General features: G+C 31.6%; 1 protein-coding gene across 2 annotated transcripts; it reads right to left on the bottom strand.

The window, feature by feature from the left end:
* Positions 1-311: 311 nt before the first annotated feature.
* Positions 312-9458, bottom strand: LOC129760968 (carbohydrate sulfotransferase 11). 2 transcript variants are annotated; one of them, XM_055758653.1, is made up of 4 exons: positions 9356-9458; positions 9107-9275; positions 1489-2019; positions 312-1357 (listed from the first exon to the last, which is right to left on the bottom strand). In XM_055758653.1, exons 3-4 carry the CDS (start codon positions 1951-1953, stop codon positions 659-661), a joined length of 1164 nt encoding a protein of 387 aa, XP_055614628.1. In that variant the 5' UTR covers positions 1954-2019; positions 9107-9275; positions 9356-9458; the 3' UTR covers positions 312-658. The 2 variants fall into 2 exon arrangements, with proteins under 2 accessions (XP_055614628.1, XP_055614629.1); XM_055758654.1 differs by lacking the exons at positions 9107-9275; positions 9356-9458 and adding an exon at positions 8573-8701.
* Positions 9459-13160: the final 3702 nt, after the last annotated feature.

Below are 13160 nucleotides of genomic sequence, written 5' to 3'. Positions count from 1 at the left end.
TTTGAGACAGCAACACGTTCCGAACATTCGACATTCAGCACTTCACTACAGCACAATTGAACGGCAAGGCTGAACCGTTCTGGAAAGTTTGAAAGGGGAGAAACTTGGCGTCAATAAACGAAGCCAAGTTCTGTAGGCCAAACAGAACTTCATTGAACTTACTGCGCTCATTGGGTCACGGCTCAATTACACCAGCCTCACGTAACCGGAGCTTCCAGCGCCATTATTCGCTGCAGCTTCACTTTCAACCTCGACAACAAACACTGTTGGTTGAAATTGTTTACTTGAAATGGTAAATAACATAAACTAGCTTTTTTATAAAACATTCATTTATTAACATTTGTCATCACAGTCCTACCAATTAAAATGTAGTACGTAAGTGTCACATTGTATTAGCACAATGATTGTTATGAGATGACTTAAACAACATCAAATACGTCCTTAATCAAAAAGACTAAGTTATACTGTCCATTTAAAGTTAACCGATTTAAAAACACCGAATCTACAGCGAAATTTTAACGTCCTTTACATATTCAAACATAGTCCGGTACCAGGTACCCTCAGTATAATAATCCTATCTACTCTAAGTAGTTAGTTTTAGTACTGTTAAAACAAGTCTTAAGTATTTTCACACGCCACTTTTTAACTTAAAGTAAGTTCACCCCAGCTCGAATCCTAAAATTTCGTCTAAATTATAATCGAACAGCCGAAAGTCGTCCTCATAAAGCGTATACAGACTTTTGATGATCGGCAATGGAATGTCGCTAAAATACTTGCGCAGCCGCTCGTTCGTCCCGGACGTTTTGTACGAGTTCGGGAAGCTGATGATTTCGCTGACTCCAGCCAGATGCAGCGCCAGAGTCGAATCATCGATCAGTGTCTCATACTTTCCGATGATATTGTACTGCAGCAGGCACGGATGGCACAATCTGGAGGTCGGTTCCCAGTGCTCGTTGAACGAGAGGTTCGAATTTCGACTCAACTCTGGGGTCAGGAGGTATTGGATGAACTCCAGGAACGTTACGTCACTTCCGTTTCCGAGGGAACTGTTGTAAGCGTTAGGACGGAACGCTTTGATTATAGTTTTGCCGTACCGAGCCTGGAAGTATTTGGCACTTTTGGAGTTGCCTTCCAGTTTGTTGCGGAAAGCGGACAGTAATCGCTCGAATGGATGTCGCACTAGGATGAACCGGTTGTATTCCGTTAAAACTCGGGTGCGTTCATCGGGGGTAAGGTTATTGAAGGTCCGAAACATTCCGTTGGAATGGGCCAAATCGGCCGGAATTTGAAGCGGATCCGTTCCGTTCCACTTGCTGGTCATGATCATAAAAATGCGCTTCCAGTTGGTGCATGCGACCTGAAAATATTAAGATGACCGGTAATTGGATGCTGTCTTTAAATATTTTTTATTCTAAAGAATAAGAACATTCTCACAGATTCCTAAATTCTGAGTTTGGTAACCCCGAAAAACTTATTTTTAGCTCTCACCTTCGGCACGTAACAGTAAACAAACTTGTGCTGGTCATCGACCAGCAGATGGTTCATCTGGAACGTGTTAAGCTCCTCGATCGATTTGTACTCTAATTGGTCGCGCATTTGCGCACACGCCTTGGCCAGTGCATCCTGGCGGAGAAAGTTCTGCGCCTGCGTCAGCTCATAACCGTGCGCAACGTCGTCAAATTCACCGTCTTCTTCGTCGATATCGTTGGGAAGATCGACAATTCCGCGTTCCAACAATGGTGGTTTTATCTTGGCTCGTGCCGAAGATACTTGGCGCTGCTGGCGGTGGAATCTTTCATCGGCAGCCGCAACTCGGATTTCGGTGATGCTGGTCAATGTCAGTAACGCCACCGCCACCGCCAGCACGACAAATAAACAACCGCCGCCGCCGCCGTCGACCCAGCGAGCGATCCATGATCCACACTTTCGTTTCACCGTTTCTGGCGATTTCATGCTCGCGCTCTGAATCTGATGTCATGGGTTATCTGGATAGAGTTCTCGACAGTCTTCAGATTTTTACTGTGGATGTAAACACCATTTTATTAGCTAGCCGAATGAGTACTGATAGAATGTCATATTGAATCAGGGATGTGCTGTTTTTCTGAGAAGCTTGTACTACTGAATTACACCCAAACAATTAACTGAACATAATCAGAAATCATCGATTACTGTGGAATTCGTTTCGGCGTTGTTACTCAGAGAAAATTACAATCAAACGATAGACTTTATAATGTACATACAAATTTTTCGGATTTTAACCGTTTTTCTTAAAAATCTTTCAAAAGATTATTACCTTGTTTGGCTTGCAAAAGTCACTAGCAGTGATTGTAATCGAAAATTTCTATTTAAAAACTTATTATTTGTGACTTAAAATCAAATTTTAGATGTTCTTTTTAGCCTAAGCTTTTATCGAACCCGATTACAAATTCAGTTCCTAGATTTTTCTCAAAGTTTCGAAATAGTTTCCATACTTAATTTATCAGCCTTTTCAGTAAGAACATCTTAAGATAATGAAATTTTATAGACGGATAGAGTTAGAAGAAATGAAGAAATTTCTGTAATATTTCTGTCGAATGTTGTTTTTTCAGCATCCTATTGATTTTGGATGAGGTATTTTGCTGACCTCAACAAAACTTAGTCAAATAAAAAAAAGAAAGAGTTGAAAGGGTTTTGAAATTTCAATTTTTAAACATCAATTTTTGTTCAGCCCGCAAGGGGGGTGGATAGGGAAATTTGCTTATTTATTTAGGAACTCGTTTACTTAGAAACTAAATTCAACAAAAAATGTGTTAATTTCAGCTTCCTTAATTTAAAATGCAAAGCAGTGCATAGTTTTTCGCTTTGTAGATATTTGTTCGATTTTTTCCCATTTCCTAGTAAGGCCTAGTACATAATCACTATCACCCACACTTACAATTGAAGAAATGTTACTGTTGGTGCCTAATTCCAGGGGCAAAAAAATCTAATAAAGTTAGAGTTTTATTTTTTAACTTTCTGCGAAAGCTGAAAGTCCTATTCTTCGAGGATAGTCATAAAAGAAAATTTCCTTCAGTTACACATTATTTTCCATATTTTTTTTATTTAAACTCTTTTAAAACCTTACCCTGACTTATGAGTTCATTGAGAAACCTCTCTTCATAAATGTAATTTTATAAATGAAAAAAAAAGAGAAAGAATGACTAAGCTGGTTAAAATCCTCTATAAATAAACAAAATAGAATAGAATAGAATAAATGAAAATATTACACTTGTTGTTGAATACCAGAAAATTTTAGATATGTTTCGCCTATCTGTTTGTTCAGATCTTCTTCATATTCGCACAAGGTTACCACGACGAAATTTTAATGAATTAATTTTGCAACTAACTTCTAACTATATGCACGTTGGTAAAAGCAAATACTTTAGATAAGTTGTTGATAAAAATTGGTATAAATTGAAAACTGATTTTAAAACTCTGATATTTTTGTATTGTTCTGGTACATTTTTCTAAAAAGTGATCCAGAAATATAGCGTTGTTTTCATCAATTCTGCTATCACTTCTCATTGTAAATTGTTATCGAAAAATTTCATTTCTAAATCTAAATTTAATTCTGAAAAAGAACTCTGGACCTTTGAAACTCAAATTCATTGATTTTCTCTTGAATTTCAAGTTCTCATTCTAGATTTTAACTTGTTTTTTAATATGAGTTAAATGACATTTTATCCCTTCGTTTCGAATTTGCAACAAAAGATTTATGAACAAAGTAAATTCTGTACTGAATCAAAGCAATCGAAAGATTCCCCTTAATTCAACCACGGTATAGGAGAAATCCAGATACCGGTTTTTCGATAGCAACTTACTATCTTCTTCAGTGAGCGTTTTTTATTGGGATTTTATTATTTTTAATTTTTTTATTGGATTTTGTTATCTTTTAAACGATTTTAGGTAACAAAGGGGAACAGCATTTTTATGACGTAACTTAAAAAACTTAATGTTTTGTTTAGCACCCTCTAGTTTTGAAGATATCTGTACCAACACATGAAAAGTGTGTATCTCCATATATGGCGAATCGAGAAAAACGCGTTTGAAAAAAATACAACCTATTTTAAATCGCTAATTAAAAATCACTTGAAATTTTTGCATTTTATGAAAGACAAACGATTTTTAGAAGCATCCCCATGTTAGAATAGAGATATAAATTTTCATGAAAAAACATCGTGCTATCGTAGATAGAACCTAGCTCACGTAATATTTTGTCTAATCTGATTATACACCCTTTGCTATTTTCTTATTTTTAGCTTTAGTTATAAACTGGCATTCATTTACAACTATGTTTTTAAGTTGAATAAAGAGTCAAATTGATTATTTTGAGTTTGTTTGCGGAGTAGTAGCGAAAAACTGTTCCGGAGGAAAGGGTGTATATCCATGTGATGGCAGTTCTAGTTAAAAATGTTTATAGATCCTTTACTCAAATTGAGTTTTTAATGTAACGGAATATTATTTTCTCTAAAGGTTTTAACCGTAAAGTAGTGCAAATGTTGACCTATCATGAGGTACTAAAAATGGGTTTTGTTTACTTTTGGAGATAGATCCTTTTCACGTGTTGGTACAGATAGGGCGTGTGGAAATTTTTAAATTAGTCAGTTTTGGGAATAATGGATCATCTTTGATTACTGATAAACTAAAATACCTTCATGAAAACTGAAAGCTGATTTTAAATCAATTTACTATTCTTCATTCAATCAAGAATGCTGATTTGTCAAGATAATTTAGTATAAGAGATACAGCACTTTAAAATAAAAAAAAATCTGCAATTTGTATTCTTAACAACTTTAAAAATCAATAAAAGACTTAAATACAGCAAAGATGTCAGAAGTAAACCTTGGTTGGTTACACATATTGAGTTTATTTTAAAATGTTTAGTTATTGGAATAAATGACCTATTCAATGAATCTTATATCATCAAAATCGGTTCACACTTACGGCCAGCGGATTGGGAACGCTAGTTATCTAAAAACAAGAGCAGTTCGAAAAAACTAAAAAATATTTTGGATCAGCTTCCAATAATTTTTCAAAATTAACTCTTCTATTCTTTGAGTCTCGGAAAAATTGAATTTCGTTACCTTGTGTTAGAAAAAAAACAATAAAATGAAGCATCAATTCCTGTTATTTAGCACAAGGCAAAAAAATTAAATTTTCCAAAGTGAAATAAATTTTAGAACTGATTTTGAGTGATTCGGGAGTGCTGAATCCAAATATGCTTTTTGTTTCAGTATCTAAGCTCTCGTTTCAGAGATTCGAGGCTAACATTAGGTTTTAGGTAAAAAATTATTCAATAAATTTGTACAATTTAAAAAAAAAACTATAAAATATTAAAAACATATAGAAAATAAAGGTTTTCAATAAAATCAAATCAATGATCAACTTTTTCGATCACTGCGAGTAATTATGAATTTTGAGCAAAATTAACGTAAGTTTTAATTTTGATTTTTTCCGTTTCTACAAAATTCCGTTTCTACAAATTTCATGAAATTTCAAAGACATTTGAAAACGAAATGATGTTTTGCAGTCTTCAAAAAAGGTGTTAAAAAATAATTATCTTCAGAAACACAAACGTACTGTTGTTATGTCAGATATAGTTATACATATTCTATTGAATTTTCTAAAACAAATATGTAGAATTACATTTATTTTCTAGAAGTTTCTCTGAAACTAGAAAATCTAGACAAAATCTGTATCCTTCATAAAATAACAGATAATAAAAAGATTAAAAATCAGTTTTTAGTTCTTGGGTAGGTTTATTAGTTTATCGGCAATGAATGACTGATTTCAATCAAAAAAAGGGAAAAATTTAAAATTTTCATTAGCCATAGCATCAAAATCTGACAAATTTTTCGATCTTTCTAAATCATTTATAAAAACATATGCACCAAAAAACGCTGTTATCCTGTGTAGTCTTTTGATGTAATTGTAATAATCAACTTTTTTGTGAAATCTGAAACTAGATTATAATTTTTAATTATAATTATCCCTGTGTATATGATCTATTGGCAATATTGACGAAATGATAGGTGTGAATCTTGAAACCCAGCCAAGTTAGTCAAAAATCACTTCAAGATGCCGAGAAAATAGTCTAATATAGTCAACTGAGGCATTTCTGGCAAAAATGTTTTTGAAGAAAAAAGCATAAGGATGCTGCATACATTTAGGGGTAAAAAACACTAGAGAAAAATTCTACAAGCTGAAATCATAAAAAAATTTGTTTGGATGGATAAAATTTTGAAATTAACAAACGCGTGATGCGAAACAATAATATTCCAGCATATGGAAACATTTGCATTTTGATGCATTTAAGCCCAGACTTGTAACTAAATTATAAAAATATGCATTTAAAAAAAAATGGTGATTGTCCGAAAAATATTTTTACACCAACAGTGTTGGTATAGGAGAATCAAAGCAATATAAAGTTGGTAGGTGATATCATTAAGCTAAGGTTGCCAGATTGCCCGGATTGAAATATTAATCCAGCGTATTGAAATACAAAATTTAACAAAAGTCCAGTTCGGGCCGGTTGCCCGCATTTCATTGAATCAAGCCCGAATTTTGCCCGGATGTATACACTTTATTTCACAAAACAACAAATTGTTTTGTTAAATTATTCATTTATGCTTCCAAAACGAAATTTGTTGCGTAAGTTTTATGAATATAAAGATGAAAAGTTTTAAGAAAGCTTAAAATACGATTTAGAAAACTGCTGATGAAAAATAAATTTTCAAGTATTTTTTTTTCTTGATTTGTATTGAGTAATTCCTGGGTTTTGACCAAATTTGTCCCGGATTTTAAGTCAAAATTTTGGAATCAAATGCCCGGATTTTGCCAGGTTTTTATATAAAATAGCCTGGATTTGCCCGGCCCGTCTACGTGCTGGAAACATTCTGACAACCTTACGTTACGCCAATCCAACATACTGGGTAAAGTTTTTTACGGCATCGATTTTTTAAAATTTTCTATGAGAATCAAAAACTTTCAAAAACATTATCACACGACGTGAGGAACTATCATTATTTTGTTACCATCAAATGATTCTATTATCTATTCTATTTTGTTTATTTATAGAGGATTTTAACCAGCTTGGTCATTCTTCCTCCTCATCAAATGGCTTTATTACATTCCATTAAAATAAAAATTGAATAAGTGTTGTGGTATACAAATGTTACATCTAAGGAGTGAATTAGAAAAAAACACTTCGTTTTGTGAATAGCTTTTGAATGCACTGATGTAAATTGCTGAAATTTTCAGCAAAGTTACCTGGTATGTTTACATATACAAATTTTTGTGATGATCTGTGAAGTGGTTTTTGAGATAGCGTCCAATGAATAACGTTTTTAACTTTAATTTTTTCGCAACATGTACGCCATCTATTATGCATACTATGAACCAGTTTTTTTTTAATTCAAGGCTATTTTCGATTATGTTTGCTGTTTCCTGAAGCTTGACCTTCAAAGTGACTCAAAATTTTGAATTTGGTCGAAGTTATAACAAATAAAGCCGATTGTCCTCCTTCGGCACAAAAACATTTGACTTTTTAACACTCCACCAGCGTTTTTGCGTAATGACACGATTCCAGATCCAGAGTATAAACATTGTGGGACCTGTGTGCTTTTGGTGAGAAACTTTTCAGGTGACCGCTAAAGCTAAAGAGTTAGTTTTACTGTCCATTACGAAATTTTTCAAAATTTCTCCCCACAAGCAGTCAGAATATTTTGAGCACGATTTGGCCACCGTTTTTTGTTTATTTCACCGGTGGGCAGCTTTTATACCTTGTAAAATGAAGTCAGGGCTGTTTATATGTCAGCTAGACAAATCAGTCAGAAAAATTTGACGTTTTTTTATCACTTCCTCTATTCATATTTTCGGATTGAGCTTGAAAAAACCTCTCACATTCCTGTCACTTCATGGAATCAAAAATATAAAATTTTATTCAAATTTTAGCTCACTATTCGGAGCTCTAGGACTTCTTGTACGATTTACCATGTGAATTTTGATCGAATAGTTTGATTTCCAGCTGTTTTTGGTGTAGCACTGGGACTTTACTGGATTTTTCTCGATTTTGCCCAAAACATTTTGTCAATGAACTTTAGAATTGGATGCTATTTCAGAAACCAAATTTTGTACACGTACACATTACATTACTAGGTAGCTTGACTGAAAATTTTATCAATTTCCATCCATGCATTCAAAAGTTATTCATAAAACAAGGTGTTGCATTTTTTTTCGAATACACTCCTTAATCCTCCTGTTACAGGATGCTCCGTTTGAAGTTTTACATTGAAGGAGTAATTTGGATTAAACTAACAACCAAGAAATGGTTTCTTCTCATATCAAAACACTCCACCAATCTTATTTATTTACTAATAATCAAAGGTTTGAAGAACCTTATTTATTTAGTTATTAGCTCATCAGCATCGGCGATGGATCAAGTTGAAGATCAAACTGAAGAAGCAAACCTTTATACCTTTCCTTTCACACGCATTCTTCTTCACCTATTTCAAAACGCAAACAATTAACCAGACCACACCTTAGCTTCGCTCACCTGGCGTTTTATTGAAATGTTATGAACGGAGGAACAAAAAAAACACACACTCAAAAAGTTTCAGATTTCTTGATCCGAAAGTGATGATCTCAGGGTTTTAAAAGTCATCAGCGCCTTTCTCTCGAACGGAGGGACCCTAAATGGTCTCTGTAAAAGTGAAATTGAAAAATCAAAACGATTTCAATGCGGAGGACAGGAAACTTCCACTTTGCTCACAGGAACAAAAAAAAATCCACCAACCGCATTGCATTGGGGTCTTCCGCCTCTAAGTGTTTTTAACGTAAACGACTCTGACGTACGCTAATCACCGCACTTCACACGGTGTCTATTAATCAAAAACACAAAACATCCGACCTCTGCCTGTAAATACCGTGTGTTCAACTTACAACACTCACTTATCGGGAGATTTAGCCACTAGCAATCGAGCAGAACAGGTGGGATAATTAAAAATCGTGAGACTTTCCAGTTGCACCACAATCATTCATCAACAGCAATTGCGATTGATTCAAACGGATACACTTGTTCATCACTTACCTTTAAAATTTGCAATATTAGCAATCCGAAATGGGTAACATTTCTCAAGAATCCATGCTTCTTGCTGCTGTATGTTTTCCAATATTTGCACAAGACGCGAGCAGGTTCTTGTAGGTCTTCCGATGTGAATGTCGCGACGACGTTTGCTTGAAAACCCGTGGCGTTTCGTCTGATCCGTCAGGTACAAAAATGTGTAATGTACTGAGAGAAAGAGCAAGAGCACGACGCCAGATATATGTACTTACTTACCTTTACGTACGTCGCGTACTCTGCCACTGGCTGGTTTCATCAAATCGCATCACATCATAGTACCGGAACGAAGGCCTTGGTGGGATCAGAAATACCGGGGATTAGTGTTGGTGTCATGCGTGCGGTCTGCTTTTCGTCATCTGTTGATACCTGCTGCTTCGCTCCATGTGCCTACAGGTTGCACCCGGTAATTGGGTCACTCGCAAAGGTTGAAAAATTGGGCGTGAACTATGCCTTCAAATCGTAGAAAATCGTTATCAACTCTTATTTAAAAATTTTGGATTCGAAGCAAATAAATCCAACTAATGGGGTCATAGTAAGCGAGCAGTTTCAACTTCACTGCAGTTCAATTTGAGAAAGTCAAATCAACTGTGGTAAAGCAAGCTGACAGATAGATGGAGCCATGTATGCTCGAATGATATCGTAGCTTCAGTCTCTAATAAAAGTTTTCGTGCTCGTTTATGAAAGCTGATTTATTTCTTATTTTAAGTGAAATCTTGAGTAACAACTAACAATTCAAAACTGTGATTAATTGATATTTAAATTCAAATCTCGAGAACAAAAGAACAATCTGAAACAATTTGTTGTTTCATGTAAAACATCTTTGAAAATAAAGCGTCAATATGTCGATTTTAGATTACTAACTAGTGTCAACATAAAATGGTGAAAAAAATACTTAAACCTGTTCCCTGTTCTTCAAACTACAAATACTGACTGTAATCGGATCACGAAAAACAAGTCCTTAAACAAACAATATTCAACCAATTCAGAAAAAAAGCTTAAATCTGAAGGCTGTAAAATGTGAAACCTTATGTTTGAATTTTCAAAACTGATATGTAGAATTTCAAAAACTGAAATCTAATATCTTAAATTTGACTTCTGAAATCTAAAAACTAAAGTCTTCAATTTGAAATTTGGAATGAGAAATATTTAAGCAATAATCGTATTTTGAATTTGAACATGAAACCTGGAACTTGAAACTTGAAAATTGAAACTTGAAACTAAAAATAAAAACTTTCAATCTAAAACATCCGGAATAAAAGCTTTGACATCTGAAATCTAAAGTCTTAAATCAGAAATCTGAAATCTTGGAATTTAAAATAAAAAAAATTGGAAGATGAAATATCAAATGTAAGTTCTGAAATCTGAAATCTGAAATCTCAAAATTCGAAATCTAACCTCTAAAATTTAAAATTTGACTTTAGAAATTTGAATTTTTTTTTCACTTTTATAAGAGACAATTTAAAATTTTAAAGTCGAAATTTGAAATTTGAAATTTGAAATTTGAAATTTGAAATTTGAAATTTGAAATTTGAAATTTGAAATTTGAAATTTGAAATTTGAAATTTGAAATTTGAAATTTGAAATTTGAAATTTGAAATTTGAAATTTGAAATTTGAAATTTGAAATTTGAAATTTGAAATTTGAAATTTGAAATTTGAAATTTGAAATTTGAAATTTGAAATTTGAAATTTGAAATTTGAAATTTGAAATTTGAAACTTGAAATTTGAAATTCGAAATTTGAAATTTTTAATTTGAAATATTAATTCTTATATCTGAAAAAAAACCATTACTTTTATCAATTCTGTAGATTTCGTCGTTTATGTAATTTTTGTCATTTTTGTATTTTTTTTTTAAATTTTTGAAATCTGTGCAATTTATCACGTCATTTTTGTTATTTTCATAATTTTCGTCATTCTTGTCATTTTTGTCAATTTTGTCAATTTTGTCAATTTTGTCATTTTTGTCATTTTTGTCAATTTTGTCAATTTTGTCAATTTTGTCATTTTTGTCATTTTTGTCATTTTTGTCATTTTTGTCATTTTTGTCATTTTTGTCATTTTTGTCATTTTTGTCATTTTTGTCATTTTTGTCATTTTTGTCATTTTTGTCATTTTTGTCATTTTTGTCATTTTTGTCATTTTTGTCATTTTTGTCATTTTTGTCATTTTTGTCATTTTTGTCATTTTTGTCATTTTTGTCATTTTTGTCATTTTTGTCATTTTTGTCATTTTTGTCATTTTTGTCATTTTTGTCATTTTTGTCATTTTTGTCATTTTTGTCATTTTTGTCATTTTTGTCATTTTTGTCATTTTTGTCATTTTTGTCATTTTTGTCATTTTTGTCATTTTTGTCATTTTTGTCATTTTTGTCATTTTTGTCATTTTTGTCATTTTTGTCATTTTTGTCATTTTTGTCATTTTTGTCATTTTTGTCATTTTTGTCATTTTTGTCATTTTTGTCATTTTTGTCATTTTTGTCATTTTTGTCATTTTTGTCATTTTTGTCATTTTTGTCATTTTTGTCATTTTTGTCATTTTTGTCATTTTTGTCATTTTTGTCATTTTTGTCATTTTTGTCATTTTTGTCATTTTTGTCATTTTTGTCATTTTTTTAATTTTTGTCATTTTTGTCATTTTTGTCATTTTTGTCATTTTTGTCATTTTTGTCATTTTTGTCATTTTTGTCATTTTTGTCATTTTTGTCATTTTTGTCATTTTTGTCATTTTTGTCATTTTTGTCATTTTTGTCATTTTTGTCATTTTTGTCATTTTTGTCATTTTTGTCATTTTTGTCATTTTTGTCATTTTTGTCATTTTTGTCATTTTTGTCATTTTTGTCATTTTTGTCATTTTTGTCATTTTTGTCATTTTTGTCATTTTTGTCATTTTTGTCATTTTTGGCATTTTTGGCATTTTTGGCATTTTTGGCATTTTTGTCATTTTTGTCATTTTTGTCATTTTTGTCATTTTTGTCATTTTTGTCATTTTTGTCATTTTTGTCATTTTTGTCATTTTTGTCATTTTTGTCATTTTTGTCATTTTTGTCATTTTTGTCATTTTTGTCATTTTTGTCATTTTTGTCATTTTTGTCATTTTTGTCATTTTTGTCATTTTTGTCATTTTTGTCATTTTTGTCATTTTTGTCATTTTTGTCATTTTTGTCATTTTTGTCATTTTTGTCATTTTTGTCATTTTTGTCATTTTTGTCATTTTTGTCATTTTTGTCATTTTTGTCATTTTTGTCATTTTTGTCATTTTTGTCATTTTTGTCATTTTTGTCATTTTTGTCATTTTTGTCATTTTTGTCATTTTTGTCATTTTTGGCATTTTTGTCATTTTTGTCATTTTTGTCATTTTTGTCATTTTTGTCATTTTTGTCATTTTTGTCATTTTTGTCATTTTTGTCATTTTTGTCATTTTTGTCATTTTTGTCATTTTTGTCATTTTTGTCATTTTTGTCATTTTTGTCATTTTTGTCATTTTTGTCATTTTTGTCATTTTTGTCATTTTTGTCATTTTTGTCATTTTTGTCATTTTTGTCATTTTTGTCATTTTTGTCATTTTTGTCATTTTTGTCATTTTTGTCATTTTTGTCATTTTTGTCATTTTTGTCATTTTTGTCATTTTTGTCATTTTTGTCATTTTTGTCATTTTTGTCATTTTTGTCATTTTTGTCATTTTTGTCATTTTTGTCATTTTTGTCATTTTTGTCATTTTTGTCATTTTTGTCATTTTTGTCATTTTTGTCATTTTTGTCATTTTTGTCATTTTTGTCATTTTTGTCATTTTTGTCATTTTTGTCATTTTTGTCATTTTTGTCATTTTTGTCTTTTTTGTCATTTTTGTCATTTTTGTCATTTTTGTCATTTTTTGTCATTTTTGTCATTTTTGTCATTTTTGTCACTTTTGTCATTTTTGTCATTTTTGTCATTTTTGTCATTTTTGTCATTTTTGTCATTTTTGTCGTTTTTGTCATTTTTGTCATTTTTGTCATTTTTGTCATTTTTGTCATTTTTGTCAT

The sequence above is a fragment of the Uranotaenia lowii genome, unplaced genomic scaffold, assembly GCF_029784155.1.
Source record: "Uranotaenia lowii strain MFRU-FL unplaced genomic scaffold, ASM2978415v1 HiC_scaffold_91, whole genome shotgun sequence".
Taxonomy (NCBI): Eukaryota; Metazoa; Arthropoda; class Insecta; order Diptera; family Culicidae; genus Uranotaenia; species Uranotaenia lowii.
Note: the sequence above shows the minus strand (reverse complement) of the source record. Positions and strands in the feature narration are given on the sequence as shown.